We start from the raw sequence: 24,244 nt of genomic DNA, 5'->3' as shown, positions 1-24,244 counted from the left end.
TTAAAATTTCTTCGAGTTGGCAAGACAATCACGTTCTCTTTTCAATTGAAACTCAAAAGTTCATCATTCATCTTACTATCAAGCTTCACGTGTAATCAATTAATTATTCGATGCATAAATAATTGATACAAAGTTTCTGTAATATATTAAAATTGAAATATTCAAAAGTATAAAGAGTTAAGTAATGCCCTTTAATCAAAATGAACAGTTAAACTAATTACAAAGGTAAATTAACATGAGAGAGAAAGACACTTCTTTCCTCTCCCTTCTCTCTTAGTTTTTGTTTCCTGTTTCATCGGTTTTCCCCGGCAAAGGTGTTGTAGTTTTAGAGCTATGGAGTGGAAGTCAGTGCAGAGGAAACATTTTCGAGGAGTCAATCTTAGGTGGGACTGTTTTCCTTTTAATGGAGGAAGGAGGATAGGTGTTAAGGAGGTTCTCGTTTCTATTTTCTTCTCTGATATTCCTAACAGATCTACTGCTAAGGATATATTTGAGCTATTCGGCTGCCATGGGGAAGTTGTAGAGGTGGTGATTCCTCCAAGGAAGAATAACCTTGGGAAGCGATTCGGTTTCGCTCGCTTTGTCGGAGTAGAGGACGCTATGACCATGGCGATTAGGTTGGACAACATTTTGATTGATGGTAATAAGATACGTGCGAACATCCCTAGATTCGAGAGGTATAGCTGGAAACGCGGAAAAGACGTGCGAAGGGGAAGAGGGGAAGTAGCATCTGGAGGTGACGAAGGGGGCAGCAGAGAGGCGCTGAAGGATAACATGAGAAGAGGTGTCATTCCGAGGTATGGCAATGGGTGCTCTTTCGTTGATGTTGTGAAGAATGTGAGGAGAGATGAGAAGCCTGTTTTGACCTTCGAATCTAAGGAGGAAGACAGTTCTAGACTCAGTAAGGCTTATGTGGGGGAGGTCCACAACCCTGGCTCAGCGTACAATATACAAACTCATTTTGAGGTGGAAGGGATCTTCTCTATCAAGGTCACACCGTTGGGTGCAAACTTATGTTTGCTTGAAGAAACGGAGGAGGGTTTTATAAGGGAGTTGATCGGAGATGGCCAAACGTGGTGGAGACAGTGGTTTAAAGAGGTACGCCCTTGGTCAGCGAGGGAGGTTGATTCTGAAAGAGTGGTGTGGTTTCGGATATATGGAGTCCCCTGTCATGCGTGGAATGCAGAGTTCTTTGTTAAGCTGGCTAATTCCATAGGTTCGTTTGTTTGTATAGATGAAAATACCGCTAATAAGGCTTGCATGGATATTGCTCGAGTCATGATGAGGGTGCGTGAATCTTTTAACTTGCCGTAGAGGTTGAAGGTGATAATAGATGGAGTGGATCATGCTCTGGTGATTAGGGAGGACTCCTGGGGTCCAATGCGGATAAACAGAACTAAATTGGAGGGGAATTGCAATCCGGTGAACGATTCCAGTTCTGAGGACACAGAGATTGGCTACGGTGGCGGTTCGGAGGAGAACGGGGGGTTTTACCTTTCGGATGACATTTTATCCAGTGGATATTCCTCAAGGGCTTGTCGTACAAAAGAAGCTTCGGAGAAGGATATGGATATAGGCGACTCCTTTGCAGTCAATCAAGATTCAGTAGTCCCAAGACAAAAGAAACCTTTTCAGACCCACAAATCTTTTGATTCAGAGGTAAAGCGTGCGAAGGAGAAGGGGAACTGCAGAAAGCATGGGTTGAACAGTGAAAGCGGAAAGGTGTACAGCCGTCTAAATGAAGGAGGGGGTGAGTCTACATCGGTAGGTACACGTGTACCAGAATCAGCTAGTCAAGGTGGGCCCTCCATTTTGGGGATTCAAAAAGATAGTGGGAATGGTAAGTTCGTAAGGAAGGGAACTCGTTACAAAAAAATTAACAGCTTGTTTGGGCCAGGTAAAATACGTAAAGGAAGGCCCAAGAAGAATCCGGAAAAGCATGTATTGAGTGGGTCTTCGTTTCTAAAGCCCATTCTATCCGACCCAATCTCCCAATTTTCTGTTCACTCAGAATCTCGAATTGGATGTTTAGAAGGAGATAACTCTGAAGAAACGGACATAATAAGATGTAACAAGCGTATTTGCGATTCTCTCCATCAGGGAACAGGAGGTGTGAAGCTAAGACAGTATTTGAGCAAATTGGGGGTTTTAGATTCTCATCTTGGAGTTATGGTTCCGCCATCTGAATCGGGCAGCCAAATAAGGGAAGGAGAGAAGGCGAAAGTGATTATTATCCAATGATAATCGGGTCTTTCAATATAAGGGGGGGTTGCAGCAGGATTAAGAGAAGAAGAATTCATCAGATTATTTCGTTAGGGAAGGCGGATGTGTTCCTCATCCAAGAAACTAAAATGAAAGGCTGCTCTGAGTTAACTGCTAAAAGCTTCTGGAGGGAAGAAGGTATAAATTTCTCAGTGTCCGACTCTGAAGGTATGTCTGGTTGTCTTATTACTTTGTGGAATTCTTCGAAACTGAAAGTGGTTTGTAGTTTTAAGGGGACTGGTTTTTTGGGTATAAAAGTTTTGTCGATGGATAAGGTTTTCTATGTCTGTAATGTGTATTCTCCCTGTAGCCTCTCTACTAAGAGGGTTCTTTGGAAAAATTTGCTGAATGTTAAAGACAAATTCAATGACGGGGAGTGGCTAATTGGTGGAGATTTTAACTCGGTTAAAAATGGAGGTGAAAAGAAAGGGAGGTCTGAAATTGAAAACCGTGCGGAGTGGGAGGAATTTGCAGGTTTTATAAGTGATACTGGGTTAGAAGATGTGCCGTGTAAAGGGAAAAAATTTAGTTGGTTCAGTAGCGATGGAGGGTCGAAAAGCCGGCTGGATCGTTTCTTGGTGTCTAGCAACATTGTTAACCTGTGGGGTGTTGTCGCGCAAAAAATCGGAGATAAGGACATATCCGATCATTTTCCCATTTGGTTAGTGGTGGACAAAATGGATTGGGGTCCGAAACCTTTCAAATTCAATAACGAATGGTTTCATCACAAGGATTTTATTGATTTTGTCGAGAAGGAATGGAGAGGAATGCTAATCCAAGGGCGTGGTGATTTCGTGTTGAAAGAGAAGATAAGACTTCTTAAGTTCAAGTTGAGATGGTGGAATTCGAATGTTTTTGGTAAAATCTTGATTTGGAGGAGGGAGTTAAGGAGATGAACGAGTTGGACAACAACATTTCGGAAGTGGAGGTGGATAAGGGGGAAAGAAGGAGCGCAAGTAGGAAGTTTTGGACTAATCTCAAGATAAAGGAAAACATGTTGATTCAAAAAGCGAGACTTAGATGGTTAAAAGATGGAAATGATAATAGTAAATACTTCCATTCTATTATGAAGAGGGGAATGAGGCGCAAATACATCGGTCATATTTGTTCGGATAGAGGGATTCTTGCAAAGGTGGAGGAAGTGAATGAGGAAATTTTTAACCACTTTGAGTCTAAATTCAAGGAGAGAGAGGAGAGTAGACCGGGTCTTGAAGGATAATTATTCAACAAGTTTAATTACGAAGATATGAGGTATCTTGAAGCTCCTTTCGAGGAAAGGGAAATAAAGCAAGCGGTTTGGAGCTGTGACGGGGAAAAAAGCCCGGGTCCGGATGGTTTTTATGTGTTTTAGGGATTTCCACTCGGGAGCCTTACTCTCTAAGTCCATAACCTCCTCCTTTTTGGCTTTGATTCCTAAAAATAACAACCCGTTAGGATTAGATGAATATAGGCCAATTTGCTTGGTGGGTAGTATACACAAGATCATATCTAAAGTGTTGGCGGAAAGACTAAAGAAGGTGATAGGTAAAGTTATTTCTAGTAGCCAAAGCGCTTTCGTACCGGGGAGACAATTGTTGGATGGGGTTGTAGTGGCGAATGAGTTGGTTGACTATGCAACTAAGGCAAAATCGGAAGTCCTCCTCTTTAAAGTCGATTTCGAGAAAGCTTATGATAAAGTTAATTGGGAGTTTCTTAGGGCTATGATGAGTACGATGGGTTTCGGAGATAGATGGTTAAGATGGATGAAAGCAATTGTTTTTTCGAGTCACATGTCGGTGATGGTCAATGGGTCTACTACAAAGGAATTCAAGGTGGAAAAGGGACTGAGGCAAGGAGATCCAATTTCTCCTTTTCTTTTTGTGATTGTAGCGGAAGGTTTGAAGGGGTTAGTGAATAGAGCGGTGGAGAACGGAGATTTTAAGGGCTTCAATTTCAAGAGAAGGTGTTTCATTGATGTTCTTAAATTTTCGGATGACACCATCCTTATAGGAGACGGAAGTTGGTCTCATTTATGGGCGATTAAATCGGTTTTGAGAGCCTTCGAGATGGTCTCGGGGTTAGGCATAAATTTTCATAAAAGCAAGTTAATTGGGATCAATATTAGTGATAATTTTTTGGAGATAGCCGCTAACTTCCTTGGTTGTAGGAGGGAAGGGAAGGAGTTCACCTTCTTAGGTCTCCCAATAGGTAGCAACCCAAGAAGGATGGGAGCCTTTGGTGGTGAAGATCAAAAGTCGTTTGGCTAGTTGGAAAGGAAAGTTACTTAGCTTCGGAGGAAGAATCACTCTTGTCAAGGCGGTCCTTAGTAGCTTATCTATATTCTTTCTTTCGTTTTACAAGGCCCCTAAGAAAGTTATTAAGGATATTAATCGCATTCAAAGTAACTTTTTATGGGGCAGGACGGATTCTAAAAGGTGCATACATTGGATTAAGTGGAACAAGGTGTGTCTACCAATAGAGAAGGGAGGATTGGGAATTAGAAGGTTGGCTGATTTTAATCAAGCTTTATTGGTTAAGTGGAAATGGAGAATTGTGGATTATAAGGATTCGTTGTGGTATGGGGTTTTGAAAGCGCGTTACGGAGATATTAATCTTTGTGTGGCGCACGGGGGAGCTTTAAGGAAGGGGGAGGAAACATCGTCGCATTGGTGGAGGGACATAGTATCATTGGAACCAAAGGACTTTTTTATTACTAACTGTTTTTTCTCTGTAGGTAACGGAAGCACGACATCTTTTTGGCACTCCAATTGGAATAGTCGTGGTATTCTTAAGGATGCTTACCCTTTGTTGTACTCACTTTCTTCTCTAAAGGACGTTTCGGTTGATCTTATGGGGTGTAGCAGGGACGATTCATGGAGGTGGGGAGACTTTGGTTTGGGGAGTTTTTTGCCTGCCAGCCAGCAGTCCAGTTTGGAGCAGAACTCTCCAGGCCTGGGACAGCAGCTTTCAACTTCAACCCAAGGAGGGATTTCAGCGACCTATGCCTCTCTTCTGTCTGTACAGGTGAGGTCCCTTCCTGATATGGAGGCGGCAAGTTTTGTAGCTAGTTTGGTGGACAGTCTGAGATTGGATCTTCAAGGAATTTCATTAGATCCTTTTAGGGAAGACAGAGCTGTCTGGAAGCTAGAAGATGAGGGAATTTTTACAGTAAGGAGCTGCTATGCATCATTCGGTCTTGCTCATTTACCGTATGGAATGGAGGGTGAGTTCGATAAAGTTTTCTCTCTAGTTTGGAGGATGGATGTCCCGTTGAAAACAAGAGCTTTTGGCTGGCGCTGTTTCCATGACAGGATCCCGACGAGAGGAGCCCTTTATCGGAAAGGTATAATTCCTCCTCCTCCTTCTAATTCCTTTTGTGCTTTCTGCCATAGTACCGAAGAACGCTCGGGTCATTTATTTCTGTCGTGCCAATGTGCGGATTTGGTTTGGAGAGATATAGTCGAATGGGTCGGCTTTGTTAATTATAAAGCGGAGGATATAAAGGATAGCTTTTTGCGGTGGTTCAATTTCGGGAGAAGGGTTAGAGTTAGGAAGGGAAAGGAAGACCTTGTATGGTTAGCGGTGGTTTGGCACATTTGGCTAGTTAGAAACGAAATAGTTTTAGAGGCGAGACTTGGAACATTTTAGACATCGTTTGGGGAGTCAAAGCTTTAGTTTGGCGTTGGTCTTTTATCGGGAATATTATACATCCCAATTGTAATTTTTATGAATTTAGTAGGGATCCTCTTTCCTATATGTCGTAAGGCACAATTGGAGTATAATTTTTTCTTTGGCCGGTACTCATTCCGAGCCCCTTGTATTATGTTGGAGAACTTGGGTTCTCGTGTTTAATATATTTCTTGCTTAGTGAAAAAAAAAGTATAAAGAGTTTTCCTGATAATAAGGCAAGTGACAAAGACTTCAATAATAGTATGTACAAATTATAAAAAACTTTGGATAAATAATTAAATTATTCTCATTTACAAAAAATAAAATAAAATAAGATTCACTTATTAATTTTAAAATATTTTAAGTTAATTTAAAAAATATATATTTCTCTTATTTAAATTAATAACATATATTAGTGATTATATTAAAATCTGATGTGGTGCTTTCCAGAGTAACCTTTTGCTGTTGTTGCTTCGGACTATTGGCGGCAGTTTTGTTTTGTTCTGCAGTATGGCTGGCTTGTGTGGCTCTCTATCTTTGCCGTGGCAGCAGTTTGTCTTTGGTTTTTCGTCGTGATTGTTCTATTTTTGTTGGCTGTTCGTGGGCCGGAGGTGCAATATTTGTGTTGTTGGGGTGGTGTTGGTTTTGGTTTGTTTTTCCCTTGGTGGCTGTTGTCTATTTCTGGCGTGGGAGTGTTTTTTAGTGTTGTTTTCTCTGTTTGCAAAGTGCAGCAGAGCTATTATTATTGCTTTTGCTATTTTAGGCTTTGTTATTGTATAGGCTCTTGTGGCTTCCGTTTGTTCGGAGTTAGAGAGTCCCGACTATTGTAATTGGGCGGAGAATCCCTTATACTCCCGTTATATATCATTGCCTATTAAAAAAAAATTAAAATCTGATCAATTAAATTTGTTGGTGACTCTGATAAGATCTCAAACTGAAATGATTATGATAAAACTTAAAACAATTCACTTTAATATTTGTAAAAAAGAGCATGCAACATTATTTGAATAAGTTAAACTGGTTTATTGATATTCAAGTAACAAAAAATATAATAGTTTATAGTTGAGAATTCATATACTTGAACTGGTTTATAGTAGAGAATTCATATTGCTTATGTACATAAGGAACAAAAGCAACCAAGCACCAAAATCTACACTCTATTTATAAGTAGCAAAGTTCAATTATAAGACCATGCAAGATCTCAATGCATAAAAGTAACTTAGAAACTACTATGCTAGTTGAGGAAAATACTTACATAGACACAACCATAACACCTGTACTTACACACAATCAATCACATTTTTTTTATTAATTAAAAAATAAAAGTATAATTGTCTCTCTCCTCTTTTATCTCAACCACCCTCATGATGCCAATTAAAAAAGAAATTAAAATTTAAATAAATTTATATTCTCTCTCTTTTCATTGGTTGTGCCTAAAAATATGGGTTTAGGTTCGTATCCATGCAAGTATTTCTCGCTAGTTAAAACCAGAACCTTGAAATCAAACAAATTTTAACAGGTGCAACTTCGCAAGACTTTAGATTTTTCATTAAGTTTGTAATAAAGTTAAAAATATGTCTACATAGCATGTCTTTCTTATTATTTTCGAAATATCTCTACATGACATATAAATTATACAGATCAAGATTTTTCTTCATACTTTCATAGACCATGTAAGTAATGCTAGCAGCTGCCACAACTTTAAGTATATTTGGAAGGACTCCTTTGTAGAAATCTCCAAAGCCTTCATGCTGAAAAGTTCTGCAAAATGCATCAAACATCCCCCTTTATGCATCCCAACTGTTTGAAGGTTGTGCCTGTAGCCTGAAAAGAGTTGAATCGTGGTGATTTTGTGAGTAAAGAAAAACCAACTCCAAAAAAACACAAATGATTGGGGTCATTTAATTCGGGTTAGAATAGCATAGAAGCGACACTATACCTAGTACGAATAACCTGTAGTGGATAGACACAAGTAGCTCCAAGGGTTCAAGAAATTGCTTCACATCCTAGTTGTATTAGAGGTCCAGGATCTGTGAAAGAGATAAAAAAAACTAATTCACTTATCAAAAGGAAAAAACTTTAATAGCAATGTTAAGTTGTTATTAAACAAAATACTAATCAATAGGTTTGTGGTTGCAGTAATAACAAACCATTATCATGAATAATATATCTTCTAGACATATCTTTCAATGTATCATAAACATCAAGATCAATGCCAACATAAGGAATCATTCCGATCATAAATGGAAGAAGTCCTCGGTAGAAAGCTTGAGGTCCCTCTTCAATCCATATATTCTTTTCGAGTGTTCCAAGATTATGAGCTCTTCCACCTTCAGAGGCACAAGTCATTAGCCTAGTTTTGATAAGATCCAACAGATAGATTGTAGTAATGCACAATTCCATCGGCCATGCCACCTGCTAAAAGCCTCCCAGCAGCATCGACATCGGATTTGTTGCCTTAAGCATCTCCAACTACATTTTTCAGCATTTCAAAAGCATAGAATTTGATGGCACTTTCTTGTGCTACCTTCACAATGTTCAATCCATTATCGTGGAAAAAACACCTTAGCCTATCTTGCTTCCATATTGTCGTAACTGCTGATATGGTGGAAGAACAAGTAGTCTAGACTTGCAAGACCACCTTCAGACTACCGATAGGAGTAGTAGCTGCCACGTTGGCTTTTATTTTTTATTTTTTATCTTGTGGATAATAAAGTAATTTTTAATTATAATTTTATTTTTAAACAATTTTGATTGAATAATATCAAAAAAGCTAAAATTTTTTCTTCTAAGGAATCGAACCAAGACTTTTAAACAATATCTTATGTCTTTATGTCATACCCTAATTTTTGACCCCCCCTGAGATGACATATCTTCAGGATTTTCATCAAGTCAGAGTAAGTACCTAGAGCAGTCTGACATTCAATCGAGGGTGTTCAAAGACAGGAAAACTCAGGCAAAGGATCAATCAATAGGAGGATTAGTCTCTAATACAATCATAAGACTCAAGAGCTTCATTACTACACCTATGATTGATTAGACACCCAGTCATATAAGTACAAAATTACTCAGATCCACAAACTAGGGTTTTGAGCCTTATCAAGGACTAAAATCAGGGATCACTTTTGGGAAACCCTAAAAAGCCCCAGGGAACCATTCAAAGACATCAATCATCTTCAAATAACTCATATGACAAGATCCACTGGACATTACACCTCAGTTCAAAGTCTACAGTCATCATTGTCCTCTGGTCGACAATTAGGGTTTTTGACCTAATTCACCAAGATAGTTGATTTTTAATCAGGGCATGAATCCAAAACTCAAGACATGATTCAAGAGTCTCTACTACCTCAATATAATCCATTTACATCATTCATTTGAGGATAAGATCTTGTTTCTACACAAAAGTCCAAAAATTCACTTTGTCAGGCAAAAGTCAACTGTATGGGATCACCTTTGACTTTTAAGGTTTTTGGTCAAAAAATGACTTTCAAAGATCAATATCATCAATATATTGATATTAAAGTCATTTGACCAAAGAAATTCAAAGAAATTCATCAAGGAGCAAAAAGTCGGGAATTAGGGTTTTTGAAGGCATGGTGAGAACTCAAAATTTCACCTACACAACTCAAAAAACTTCCAATATGAAAGTTGTAGATCTTGCAAAATAAAACAACATCTTACAAAGGAACTTTTTTCAAAAGATCAATCATTTATGAAGTTTTGGAAATTTTGAAGTTTAGGTCATAAACACTTAGAAATTTTTCTAAGTGTTTTAACCTAGTTTTCATCCAACTTTGGGCTCATTTTTCACAAATTTCCCAAATGATTATGAAGAAGACATAAACTAATGGTTTAAAGTAGATGTTTAGGGCTTTCCAAATTGTGTTCAACCTTCTCCAAATTCAATTTGAGCTAAGAGTTATGCTTGTTCAAAGTTGGCCTCATGAAGAAAAATTATAGGTCATGGACACTTTTGGACTTTGCAAATTTTGTGCAAATAACCTCTCTTATGGATGCTACACGACCCATAACACATCTGAAAACATGCCATGCATTCATTTTCACCATGCCATAAGAATTGAAGAAGATTCTAAAAACAAGAACATGTGATTATGTAATGATTACATTTGTGAATTTATGGCAAATTGATGAATCACCCAAGGAATCTTCTCACCAACCAATTAGAGCTCATTTCTGGCTCAGAATTGTCCCCTAAGATTAAACAAAATCGAGGGCTAGGGGATTGATCAAATGGAATCAAAATTCTCATCATTGCATAAGAGATACTTGCAAACTTCCTTCATGGCTAAGAAAGCAAATCAACTTCACTAAGGAAGCTCACTCCTCTGCAGCTATACTGATCCATTTGCCTATAAATACAGATGCATTCCTCATTCAAAAACACACCAAAGCAACCATATTCCTTGCTTTCTCTTTCTCTTCTCATGTTCATTGTTTTTCAAAGTTCTTTGGCAAGAAGAATCGATTTCTTCAAACCAAAGCTCATCTTTGTGAAGTGAACATTCTAACATCTCAAGGGAGGTCATTTGAGGTGATCCAAGCACCTGGATCACTTCTGTAAGTGGAGGAACATCATTGTTGCTCTCACTTTGGAGCATTTGCAGTTGGAGGTCCATGGAGTAATTCTGGAGGTTCCGAGCCAAGCCAATCATCCAGGCACACTCCTCAGGTCATAGTGGAGCTAACCAGATGGCTGCAGCTCATCTGTAACTCAAGAATCAACACCCTCCACATTCACTTGAAGCTGAAATCGAGGGAGGTCCATAGAACAATTCAGAAGGATTCAGGCTGCAATAAGCATTCAGTTAGCATCATTGAGTCTCAGGGAAGCTATTGAGATCATTCATTCAAGCCCAGGTGCTCTCAATCATCCTCACGACCTCCATTTTCAGAGGTAAGTTTCTGAACTCCACCTCTCTAATTTAAGTACTCTTTGTGAAATAGCTCGATTCTATCTTGTTCAGCATCATCAGAGGATTGAAAACCCTCTATCATCATCCATTTATCTTTCAGTATAGTCATTTAATTTGATTTTGAAATTTTAGGGTTCTTCACGATTTCTGGTAAATTAGTTAGATGTAGTTAATATTAATTCATGTTAGTTACATATTTAGAATCGTGAGTGAATTTAGAGCAAGTTTCATGTTTACATCATTGCAAATGGTTGAGAGTTGAGAGAGTTCAGAAATTTGAATTGATGGAGCTTGAGGTTGAAGACGAAGATGGAGGGTGGCGCCATTTTTCAAATCTCTGAGCGAAGTTTGTTTTATTTTTAATGATAGGCGTTTCCTTAATGAATGAATAACTTGCCCTAGTGGCCACACATGCGCTCTTAGTCTCCTCATGCCCAAGGTCTGGGGTTCGAATCCCCCTCGCCTCAGACCTTTTGATTTTATTTTCTTTTTTCCACTCTATGCACTAGACAACACACATATTGCAATGAAATGCCCTCTATAACACCATGCGCGCGTTGGCTGGTTGGTGTGTGTTTTGATTGTTGGCTTCAAGGGCGTGGGTTCAAACCATGGTGAGGCCAAAATATTTTTTTTATCACTTTTCCTTTTCATTTTCTTCACAACTTCACATAATTAATTCACTTATCAAATTAAATCATTTTCACTTCATTTTTCACACACTTTTTATTTAACATATCTATTTTGTGAATAATCAAAAAAATCATAAAAATATTATTTATTTCATGTATTTTTATTAGGTTTAAAATAGTATGTTTTAGGTGTTTTCTTAAATACTTTAATACATATTTTCACTTTGTTTTAACCTAAATCATTTTGTAAATAAAGTTTATGATAAAACCCTAATTGTTTAGGTCTTAATTAAGTAAAAAATCTTTATTTTTACTTTAATTAAGTTGACTTTTGTCAGTTCTCAAAACTGTTTTCAATCTCCGAATAAATCAAATGATTAGGGTTTTCAAACAACAAAACCTTGTATCATTCAAAATCATTTTCAATTGCTTTTACACCAGTACTGTAAAGTACTGGGCCTCTAATAGAGTGTAAGTCCCAAAAACCTTCTCTTCTTAGCTTGTTTTCAAAACTGTATTTTCAAAATCTTCTTTCTGTTTTCAAAACATTCTTCTGGTATTTGAAGGGCATTATTCCCGGTGAAACTCTTCAGATACCTATGTGACCTTTGTCCATCTTCACTTCTTCTGTTTTCAAAAATCATTAACTGTTTATCATATATATATTCAACTGTTATCCATCAAATACTGTTGAGGCTCTGTACATACTTCTTCAATGGCCTCCACTCCATCCAGGTTAGGCTTTACAAGTTTTCAATTTACAGTCTTTATTTAAATTACTGTCAAATATAAACTGTGCATATATTAGTTTAGAACTACGTTTGAGTATAAACCCTAGGACAGTTAAACTATATATATATTATAGGAATATGGCCTAGGATTGAGAATGTCTTCCCGGTGAAGGCTCTTTCCTAATTAGAGATCTGTAGTTCAAACCCCCAAGATGAATTATTCCCGGTGAAACATCTTGGCAAAAACCTTAGAATCCAAAATAATAGGACACATCCACCCAAAGAGGAATTATTCCCGGTGAAACCTCTTACCCATTTGCTTAGAGCCAAAATAAGTTCAAAACTACATAGCTTTCTCTTGTGCTATAACAAGGACCCTCGATTAGCCTCCTCTTGGGCTTTGTACAAGGACCCACAGGCTTCTTAAAAGCATTTCCAACTTCCTCTTGAGCTTGTATACAAGGACCCGTCAGGTTTCTTATAAACATAGGAACAGGTCTTTAGTCACCTTTTAGCCTACCCTGGTGAGTTTCTTCCAATTTAAACCAGACTTTAAACAAGCTAAGTTTGTCTCAATTTTGCATTGAGTACACCTTTTGGAATGAGAGACATGGACAGTCTCTGTCACCCTTATCTTCATCAATCTTCCTTAGCAGAGTCTAGGATCCATGCTTTGGGTCATCCTCAGCATTGAGTCAGCCTTCATCTTGGGCTTTAAACAAGAAGTCTCCATTAGATAATCTTTCTGCCATCCATCATTTCAATTAAATCCCTGGAAAGGGTTAGCCTCCAAATCATTCCTTCATTTCAATTAAACCCCTGGAAAGGGTTAGCCTCCAAAGTCAATTAAAATCAACCTCCATTTCAATAAATCCCTGGAAAGGGTTAGCTTCCACACATTCTTTCATTTTTAATAAAATCCCTGGAAAGGGTTAGCCTCCAAAGTCAATCATTAAATGTCAAAAAAAATAAAGATTCATTTCTCTTAGGAGATAATTTCCCCAAAAGAGTCAAAACCCCTGGAAAGGGTCAGCCTCCAAAAACATGATAAAGTCAGTCTTTTAACAGACAAACTCACGAGCTGAGTCAAAATCCCTGGAAAGGGTTAGCTTCCAAAGAAAAACAGTCTTTTAACAAATAAAATCTCCTCAGTAGAGTCAAAACCAACAAAAACAGTTAGCCTCAACCTTGGGCTTCATACAAGGCACCCAAACAATAAAACTCCCCTGTCAAGAGTCAGCCTCAACCTTGGGCATTGTACAAGGCAGATAATAGAGTCTCCCCAGTGAGTTCTTCATCATTCAGTAGCCACAACCTTGGGCTTTGTACAAGGCAGATAAACCATATTTTCATGTGTCAAAGATTCCTAACACCTAGGATCTTTTCCCCATAGAGTCATCCATACTCAGTTTATTTAAGAGTCTGCCACAACCTTGGGCTTTGTACAAGGCAGAAAATAATGTTTTCCCTAGCTAGAGTTAGCCACAACCTTGGGCTTTGTACAAGGCACATAAAATAGAGTCATTCATTCAATTATCCTCAACAGTTAGCCACAACCTTGGGCTTTGTACAAGGCACATAAATAGAGTCTCCCTAAGTAGAGTCAGCCTCAATTCTGGGCTTTGTACAGAACACAAAAATACTCTGTAATTAATCCCCAGTGGAGTCATCTCCCAGAGTCAATAATAATTAATAAATCAATCAAAAAGCCTCAAGCTTGGGCCTCATACAAGCCAGCTAAAGTCAAATCTTTTATACAGTAGATAGACATAGCTTATCTCTATAGAGAGATATTTTTACTACTCTACCACATTCAAACAAACAAACATTTCATTTCAATTTTAATCAAGTCTCCCATTTAGGATTTTGAAAGGCATGAGCTGGCAGTAAAACCCAGACATGTGGTAACTTTCCCTAATTTGGATGAGCATCTTTCTTTCATTTAAGAGGCATTTGACTGGTATACTTGCACATACACAAGTAAGGTCCCCCTCTTGAATGAAATGAATTCAGTTATTCTGTCACTCCTTTAAATGTTTGTGGTAGAATAGTACAAATAACTCTCTGTAAAGATGATTTCATGTCTCTTTACTGTAAACAGAGATTTAATTCCAAGCTTCAACCTTGAGCTTTAAGCAAGGCACCAAAAATAATTAATTTCCCTAGTTAGTTCCCCGAACTACATTAAGCTCTGACTTCCACTAGGGATATGTAGGCATGAGGTTCACAAGGAATCTCAGCGAGCTAATAAAATACCAAAAATAGTCAGTCTGTCTATATGTCTGTCTTTCTTAAATCAATTCAATTCCTTCTCCTAATACAAAGGAGAAACTTTCCCAATCATTAGCAGCAAACACAAACACAATGACACAGAGAAGGTTCCTGTAGAGTACTACAGATATGTAGGGTGTTTAAACACTTCCCTATGTATAACCGACCTCCCGGACTCCAGAATTTCTAGTCTAGGTGAAATCCCCACACTTAGCAAACTCCTAGGGTTTAGTTGAGATCTTTTTTCCCCTTTCCTACTCGTAGGACAAAATAAGAAAGTTCGTGTGATATCGTAGGAAGAACTGAAACAAAATTCATCCCACCACGGGCGCATTCTCCTTCCAAATTTCGCGTGAAGGGTTTAGCGTGCCGTCCTCCCAAGTGAAACGGGGAGGTAAAAGAAAACGACCACCACACTTTACCGCTAGGCCAATATGCATTCATGATAAATAATTCCAAGATTTTTAATTATATTAAATAATTCTAAATTTAAAACAAAAGTACGATAAATAATATTCACTTTACAAATCAATTTCTATTACTAATACTATTAATGATAACCTATGACAACAACTATTATTATTTTCTTGCTCATGACTATTCACAACTTCTTATTTAAAAATCAACTTTTATTAACACAATCTTTGTGGAATTATACTCTTATTTTAACACTTATTAGCAATTTGAATGTGTATAGTTGTACTTACAAAGATGCACAACAGTGATGAAGACAAAAAGAAAACCATAAATAATAATTATCATTATATTATATACATAGAGTTCTTCAAATTGAAAAAAACAAACAAACCCCCTATGCAATCCTTTTACATAACCAAGCCAAGTAAGGATACTATGATCTTTTATTATTAAACACCACAAATTAGAAACTGTACCTAATATATATTCTTACTACAAATTTCACCCCGTGCATTTTCTAGGTTTAAAAAAAAAGTAAATTATGTAAGCCTATAGTTTAAAAACAAGTTTGAAACAAACACTAAATATTTAACTATCGATAGAATCTGATGCTTTGAATTTTCTTCATATTTCGTAATAAAATATCACTATTGGATGTTGTTGGCCATATCAAGTTTTGCTGTAAGAAAGTTTGGCATCTTGAGCACTTAGTGTTTGGACTCTTTTAGCACTACCTGTAGCCACTGGAGGAGGAGAAGTAGCACCACCGCCATAGGTCATACCATTCATCTGGAGTTGATTCTTCCTCGTATTATTAGCTGGAGGAGTAGAAGGAGCACCACCCTTGTAGATCATACCATCCATTTTGTATTTAGTTTTTTGGTTATGAAATTGTTTTAGTATGCAAATACATATGAGGTTAAAGCAAAATGAGATAGATGATACTTTAGTTTAGTTCATGGCCATCTATATATATAACCTGGTGTGGCATGGTGAATTGTACTAGAAATCTAACATGTAATTCTTAGGAAGTTTAAGCCACATGTATTTATGTATTTGGACATTTTACTTAAAAATACAGAGAAAATTACATCTGCCATTTTGAAATGTTCAATAGCAATGGATTTGCTTTCTCTTACGTATGATTATTTTCTAGCCAGTTTCAATGAAAATATTCATAAGCAATGGAAATGTACAACCAGTTACCGTGGCTTAAACTTGTTTTAATTAAATTATTTAATGATAGAAGTTATAGCCATTTTGAAATGTTCAAATATTAGAAAATAAATGAAATGATCGGAAATGTACAGGCGGTTTTAGTGAAAATATACATTAGCAATGGAATTACTTTCTCTTACGTTTCATTATTTTCTTTCAAGTTTCAATGAAAATGTACATTAGTGGAAGTGCTTTCTCTTAAGTTTGATTATTATCTAGCATTTGTTATTTTAAGAAAAAAAATATGTATAAGAGCACAAGGTCAAAGACACCGGCACTACGTCACTTTTATGAGAAAGAGTTTTTACATTGGTTAAAAAAGGACTCTTGTCTAGATTAAGGGTGCGAGGTCTTAGAAAAGGAGTAATCTCCTCGTACATAAAGCAAATGAAATTTTGTATAAAAGCACGAGGCTAAAATACACAGACGCACTAAAACCTTTTTTAAAATGATTTACCAAAAGAATATCCTTTTTAAAACATCTGGAAGTTGTATCAAATGAATTTGGAGCAGTAAAATAAACCATGGGCGGAAATTTTGACTTTCTAATCAATTATAACATACACCCAATCAATTAGAAATACACAAACATAAGGCCTAAGCTAGTTTGTATGCACCTTGATTCTGTGCAACGACTAGATATCTTAACTTTCCATTTGGAAAACTTACCAACATATATTTGCATCTTTAAATTGATTAACAACTTGGTCTAATCGATTAGCTAACGATACAGTTCATTAAATGCAAATTCTTTTTTGAGCCAACTTATTGTCTATTAATAGAAGTCTCATTTTTCATTTCAAAGAATACATAATTGTGTTTTGACACTTTCATCTCTCACACTCTCTCTATCTTTCTGTGAAATTTTATTTTAACATTATCTCACTAAATGTTTTAGACAAATACCTTTGTGAGAAAAGTTCCTTTGTGAGTGAGCATATATTTGTAATTCTGGAAAGGGTAGACTTGAAAATTTATCAAGGGGATCTTTTGTATACACCTTGGTTAAATATTATCTATTTTGCGATTTATTTAGGTTATAAGGTTATCCTATAAAAAGATTATATTTGAGGATTGTGTGATCAATCATAGGTTTAGTTGAAGATTAGTCAGTGTTAAAAATTTTCTAGGTTTTGGTTAGCCCAGCTAAAACCAAGATATGTTAAAGCTCAGCCTTATATTAAAAGCTTCATAAGTTCGAGATCAGCCCGACTAAAATCTCACAGGTTTTTGGTTAGTCCGGTTAAAACTAAAGTATTGAGCTCAGAATATTTTGAACTTAATGACTGACCACTATAAGGTCAGTGTTCATGGAAAGAGGACTAACAATTTTAGCCCACTATTGGAAATGAAGACTGGCCGCTTCATTCTCAACAACATATTTAAGAAAAGACGCAAACGCCTACATCTATCGTCTTGTAATATTTGGTTAAAGATAAACCACCATTTCCTTGTATACGGACGTTCGTGAGTCTTTCATACTAAAAGTTATCAACTATTTCTGGAAACACTCAAGATCAATTCCTGGGAGACGAGTAAGTTCTTTTGATTTGAATGAACCTCTAAAATTCTTGGAGATCGTTTTTTGCCTTTACTTTTTATTTTCTGCAATTTATTTTACGCATTTATCCTTTTCGCTGCATAGTCTTATAAAATGTTCTTAAATTTGATTTTGCTTGTCAGAAGTTTTTAAAACCTAGTTTTTCCAAACCACACTATTCACCCCCCTCTTATGTGTGAAGTCTCAAGTCTCAAAAGTAGCATTAAAGCCTAACTCATGTTTAAGGTTTAATCGTCTAAACAGGAAGATTACTTTCGACACAAGATGATTTTTAAATACACCACCTTTTTTTGAAAATAGCAGTTTTATATTTCTCAAGCCAAAATTAATTTTTTCTTCAAAGTTTTAATCATAAATCATGGGAAGCAATAGTCAATGGTCAGCTCTACCCTACTCATCAAGTAGATGATGAAGGAGCGGAAATCCGTATTCTATTTAGACCAAAGAAGAAAAGTGAAAGATATATATATATATATATATATATATATATATATATATATATATATATATATATATATATATATATATATATATATATATATATATCTTAAAACCAAAAAATGTCTTTAGATGATAGTAAATTTTTGATGTTCGCAATTGTAAAATTGCCAAGAAATATGGGATACTCTGGAAAAGATATATGGAGTTTCTCCAATTATCAAACAAGAGAAGATGAACACCCGAGGTGAAATATATTCAAATATTAGTCAAGGATTATTTTCTAATATAAAAAATTTTATTAGAAACTGTTTAACTAATAAATATCTAAGAATTAAAAATTGGAAATTTAATCAAATTCTTAATTTAGTAGATGCGAGTCTTCATAAATTTTAGGAAAATCGTAGAGAAGATAAAAGAGCTGATTCAACTACTTAAGGATGAACAAATCCAAACTGAAGAATCATCATCCTCATATTTCTCCTATCATACAACTCTGATTTATTCCTTTGAAAGAACTTGCTCAGTAGTTGAATGATCTTCAGAAAACTCAACATCAAATGAAGGATCCTATTGTTCAAGGAACGACAAAGAGCATGGGGAAGTTTTTTTAACATTTGAACAAATAAGAGGAGGAAATACATTGACTTCAGATAGAAACATGAATTAAAGATTTGCCTTTCGAAGAAGAAGATAAAATATGCTCAAAGGAACCCAACGAGGGAGATAGGTTTTCAAGACTTGAAAATAAATATCTTAAAGAAAAGAAGTTTCTAGTATATAAATGAACTCATTGTAAGAAAACTGGACACTTGAAATCATTTTTCTTTGAATCAAAAAGATCTAAAGGTAATTAATTACCTTTGATCTAATGCAACTAATACACTTGGGTCCAAGAAGATGATATGAGCACTAAAGGTGAAACCTTAAGCGTTTTGCAGGTATGCTTTGCAGCTTGAAGTTTTAATGATTATTTTTTAAAATTGTACAAAGCATCAGTATGCTCTAGAAGTATACACGATCTATGAAAGCCTTTGATCCCCAAGATGAACGATGATGGCAAATCTCAACCATTGTAATCAAAGCAAAATATTTAAGAATATCTCAAATTGATGATCTAAAATGATCAGTTGAATGAATAAGCCTATAACGGACTCATCAAATTCAATTCTTTCTAACCAATAAAAATGAGTTATTCTAGGAAAGGGAGGTTGAAAAGTAACAATTACAGGTGCTGAAAAATAACAATTGGAGGTGCTGAAAAGTAAAAAGACAACATAAAGCTCAACAATATGCATAAAGAAGGTTCCAAAACACAGATACAAGAACCTTCACGAAATCATTTGAAAGAAAGGGGAGTCAAAGATGGTTGAATAATCTTACTTATGTGTTTGCTAGACTATCTTAGCAAGAAAAAATGGATGGTTGAAAGTGGATTCAAGTGGCTAGACTAAAGATCGTGCGTATAACTTGAACTCGATCATAATTGTTAAATTATCTCTAATTTAGAGAATGCAACAACGTGATTGATGGATAAATTGATATCATCATTCGTTTAAAATTAAAGTGAAGAATTATAAAAGTATACCTTAGAACATCAAAACATCAAGTGATAAGGTGAAAAATAAAGTGAAGAATTATAAAAGTATACCTTAAAACATCAAAACATCAAGTGATAAGGTGAAAAAAAACCTTAAACAATGATAATCATTATATTATATACATAGAGAATTTTTTTTTGGTACAAATACATAGAGATCTTGAAAGTGAAAAAGAAAGAAAAAAAAAAACAAACTCCTTTTACAATCTTTTACTTCTTATACCAAGCCAGATAAGCATACTAGCATCATTTATTATTAAACACCACAAATTAGAAACTGTAGCTAATATATATTCTTACAACAAATCCCACCCGTCCATTTTCAAGGTTTCGTAGAAAGTTTAAAAACAAGTTTGTGTTGGTCATATCAAGTTTTGCTATAAGATAGGTTGGCATCTTGAGCATTTAGTGGCTGAGTTTTTTTTACACTATCTGTAGCCACCGGTGGAGCAGAAGGAGCACCACCATCATAGATCATACCATTCATCTGAAGTTGATTTTTCTTCATACCATCTGCCGGAGGAGTAGAAGGAGCACCACCATCGTAAGCCATACCATCCATTTTGTAATTTTTTTTTGGGTTATGAAATTGTTTTAGTATCCAAATACAAATATGCGTTCTAATTCTTTCTTAGGAGACATAGTTCATGGTCTTCGATATATATATATATATAACACAGAGTGACATCGTGTATTGTACAAGGAATGTAACATGCAATTCTTAGGAAGTTTAGGTCACATGTATTTAGGTATTTGGACATTTATCTTGAAAATACCAGAGAAAATTATATCTGCTATGATTTGTTTTATTTTATTTTGTTTAACGATAGAAGTTATTGCCATTTTGAAATGTTCAAATATTAGAAATAAATTTTTTAAACTGTACAACCAGTTACCGTGGCTTAAACTTCTTTGAATTAAATTTGTTTGATGATAGAAGATAAAAAGTAATGACAGGAAATGTACAGGTAGTTTTAATGAAAATATACATTTTGCAAACCATACAACCAAGTCAAAACACATTATATTTTTCAAAACACATTATATTACAAAATCTTATTCATTACTATAGATATTTTTAATTCTTTTATAGAAATCAAAAAGTATAAGTATATATTTTATCATATACGAAATATTTAATTCAATTTATATAACAACAAAAAATAAAATAATACTTATTTATAAATTCTATTATTTTTATTTGAAATTAAATTGCTATATATTCATTTTTGTTTTTATTTTTAATTTGTTAATGTTGATAAGGATAAGATTATAAAAATGTTTAATTTAAATTACATTTGTTTATTGTGGGTAATGGTAATTGGAAGCATGTTTGGGCGTTAAGAGCGGTTCTTCGGGCTTTTGAATTAGTATCGGGGCTTGGAATCAACTATCAAAAAAGTAAGTTAATTGACATTAATACTAATTTACGTTTTTTAGAGGCGGCTTCTTACTTTCTTTCTTGTAAGTTGGAAGATAGCAACTTTTATTTTTTGGGTATTCCAATTGGTTTTAATCCAAGGAAGGAAACCACATGGAATCCACTCTTGTTGAAAATGAAGAATAGGTTGGAAGGATGGACGAATCGTTTCTTAAATTTTGGAGGGAGAATCATACTTCTCAAATCCGTGCTTAGTTCCTTAAGTATTTTCACTATGTCTTTTTACAAGATGCCGAAAAAGGTGGTGAGAAAGTTTACAAGCGTTCAAAGCAATTTCTTGTGGGGCGGATCGGAAGATAAAAAGCGAATTCATTGGTTAAAGTGGGAGGATGTGACTTTACCTTTGAACAAAGGCGGTTTAGGTGTCAAAATTTTGGCTTTGTTTAATTTGGCTCTTCTTAACAAATGGAGGTGGCAGATTCTTCAAGGTCAAAGTTCTTTGTGGTTAAGTGTGTTGAAATCACGTTATGGTGATTTAGCTTCTAAAGTGCTTGGTGGTGGCACGGAAAAGAAAGTTTCCTCTTCTTGTTCTTTTTTGTGGAAGGATATAGTAAGGATTAATTCTTCTTTTTCTCGTGATCCTATTGCTAGTTGTAGTAAGTTTATTGTTCATAATGGCTATAATACTCCTTTTTGGGATTCTATTTGGTTGGAAGACATCGCTTTAAAAGAATGTTTCACGAATTTGTTTCTTGTTTCCCGTTTAAAGAATGTTTCGGTAGCGGCCATGGGAGGGTGGGTGCATGGTGTGTGGAAGTGGGTTGATTTTGGGCTATCCGAGGATGTTGGGGATAATGGGGTTCGAATGGAGGAGGTCTTGGTTTTGAAGGAAAAAGTAGCAGTTTTTAGTAGGTGGTCGTGTGGGCATGATTCCGTCAGTTGGCCCGGAAATCCGGATTTGAGTTTTTCGGTAGCTTCTTGTTATGCTTTTTATGAGAGGCTTCGTATACCATATGGTCCTCCTATTAATCACGCGGAGGTGTTCGGTATATTGTGGGGGATGGAAGTGCCTTTTAAGATAAAAGCTTTCGGGTGGAGACTTTTTCATAATAGGCTTCCGACGAAAGATCTTTTCATGGCTCGAGGTATGTCTTTTCCCTTGGATGTTTTGAAGTGCATATTTTGTGGATATAGTATGGAATGTAGGAACCATTTCTTTTTTAGTTGTTTGGTGGTGAAAAATATTTGGAGGGAGATAGCTTTTTGGATGGGTAAAGGGGTTATTTTTGAAGAGGAGTGTCGGTCGAATTTTATGGAGTGGCACCTATTTTTTCGTAGTAAAAAGGTGAAGGATAGAAAGTTGGGAGTTGCGACTACTTGGATTCTTTGCTTGGTTAGAAATGGTAATTGTTTTCGGAAGGAGGCTTGGAATGTAAACAATACGGTTTGGAACATCAAAGCTCTTGGTGTGGAAATGGTCGTTTTATGGAAAAATTACACATCCCAATTATTCTTTCTACGAGTTTAGTATGGACCCTTTGTATTATCTCTCGTGATTGTAATTGGTTTGTAATCTTTCCTTTTTGTCGGGTCTTCCCGGTTCTTTTGTAAGCGGTTTGGAGAACCCTTAGTTCTCCTTTTAATGAATTCTTGCTTACTAAAAAAAAAATATTGATAAAAAAAGATTATAGTGTTATCAAGTTAGATAGTCACATGCATTCAATTCCTAATAATTATGCAATATAATATTTTAAATTTGTTAGAATTCAATTTCATGTATATTATCCTCTATATATAAGATAAAATTGTAAAATTCAATTCACATTTATGCATGAAATTACAGACTTATTTTAACAATTATAAACTTATTTTATAGCAAAGTATAAATGACTAAATACAAATATATATTGTAAGTGTATGTGTGATCAATAAAAGTCTTGTAAAGAAATTGAAGCAACCTAATAAAATCAAATCGCGTTAGTTTAGTTTGTTTTAGTTTAGTATTATTTTTAAAAGTCAATCTAACCAAATCGAACTGTGTATTTTTCTCGTGCGGTTCAGATGATTTTGACGTCAAAACCACTTAAACTGCACTGTTATCACCCCTAGTCACTATTACAAAAAAGAATTTTTACCTTGGTTTAAAAAAGAATTTTACCTTAGGTGGGGGTGCGAGGTAACGACGACCCAGTACACCACTTTTCACCTCGGGCAATTGAACATGCATATGTATTGCAATATCAAAGTAATAAAATGTTATCATCCATAGGGACCAATTTTGAATACCGAATATTATTGTCTTTGTGTTTATCTAATGCGGTTGTTGGTTTTGTTTGAAATATAATTCTTATTTATTACAGACTCATGCATATTTCCGAGTCCAATATGCGATGCAAAACAGTTAGTAGCAAAATAAAAAAATTGGACAACCTATTTTCGTCAACGAGTTATTTTGTCCTATGAAAAAAAATCTACCCACTTTGGTCGTTATAGCTTGTTCTTTCAACATTGATTTACTATAGCTATTTAAATCTATGTTTTAAAAACCAGATAAAACCAACCAGTTCAACTGGTTGGACCGTGAATCAGAGATGAATCTGTTTGGGTCAACCTTTCAAAATCGCTAGTGGGTACAACTGGAGTAGAAACGAAAAAACCGGATTGAATCATCCTAAACAATACGAACCATATAACCGGAGCCAGTTTTGTAAACTAGCTGGTTCAAAAAAAATGCGTCAAATTGGCCATTTTTTTTTAAAGTTTAATATTTTTTTTTTCAATAAGCAATGGAATTAAACAAGGGAGTATAGGGGATACTCCAACCACCATACAACAAGCGGAAACACCTACGGCTCGAAACACGCGAGCGGTAAAACGTTCCAATAATTTAAGTTTAATATGTAAATATCAAAGGTTAACACACATTCTCCAATCATAAAAAAATTTATGTGTTTTTATTACAAACATACAAATTTCTTTCAACCACACTCCATCATATGATCTGATGGTAATGAACTTCAATATGATTCGACCTCGATTGAAAGGAGGAATTCTTCGATAAGTGAATGACACTCTTATTATCACAAAAATAAGACATTATTTTCTTATTTCACACCAAGTTCCATTGCAAATTTCCACAACCATAACA

The 24,244-nt window shown here is 35.6% G+C and overlaps 3 protein-coding genes and 1 pseudogene across 3 annotated transcripts; 3 read left to right on the top strand and 1 right to left on the bottom strand.

The window, feature by feature from the left end:
* Positions 1-333: 333 nt before the first annotated feature.
* Positions 334-1,314, top strand: LOC131597779 (uncharacterized). The gene has a single exon (XM_058870451.1). It carries the CDS (start codon positions 334-336, stop codon positions 1,312-1,314), a length of 981 nt encoding a protein of 326 aa, XP_058726434.1.
* Positions 1,315-2,351: 1,037 nt separating this feature from the next.
* LOC131597778 (uncharacterized) lies at positions 2,352-3,158 on the top strand. The gene has a single exon (XM_058870450.1). The coding sequence runs from the start codon at positions 2,352-2,354 to the stop codon at positions 3,156-3,158; it is 807 nt and encodes a 268-aa protein (XP_058726433.1).
* Positions 3,159-3,593: 435 nt separating this feature from the next.
* Positions 3,594-5,889, top strand: LOC131597777 (uncharacterized). The gene is made up of 2 exons (XM_058870449.1): positions 3,594-4,495; positions 4,662-5,889. Exons 1-2 carry the CDS (start codon positions 3,594-3,596, stop codon positions 5,887-5,889), a joined length of 2,130 nt encoding a protein of 709 aa, XP_058726432.1.
* A 1,637-nt stretch (positions 5,890-7,526) lies between these two features.
* Positions 7,527-15,762, bottom strand: LOC131597776 (calcium-dependent mitochondrial ATP-magnesium/phosphate carrier protein 3-like; annotated as a pseudogene).
* Between the last annotated feature and the right edge of the window lie 8,482 nt (positions 15,763-24,244).

The sequence above is a fragment of the Vicia villosa genome, linkage group LG4 (assembly GCF_029867415.1).
Source record: "Vicia villosa cultivar HV-30 ecotype Madison, WI linkage group LG4, Vvil1.0, whole genome shotgun sequence".
NCBI lineage: Eukaryota > Viridiplantae > Streptophyta > Magnoliopsida > Fabales > Fabaceae > Vicia > Vicia villosa.
This window is presented reverse-complemented; position numbering and strand designations above follow the sequence as displayed.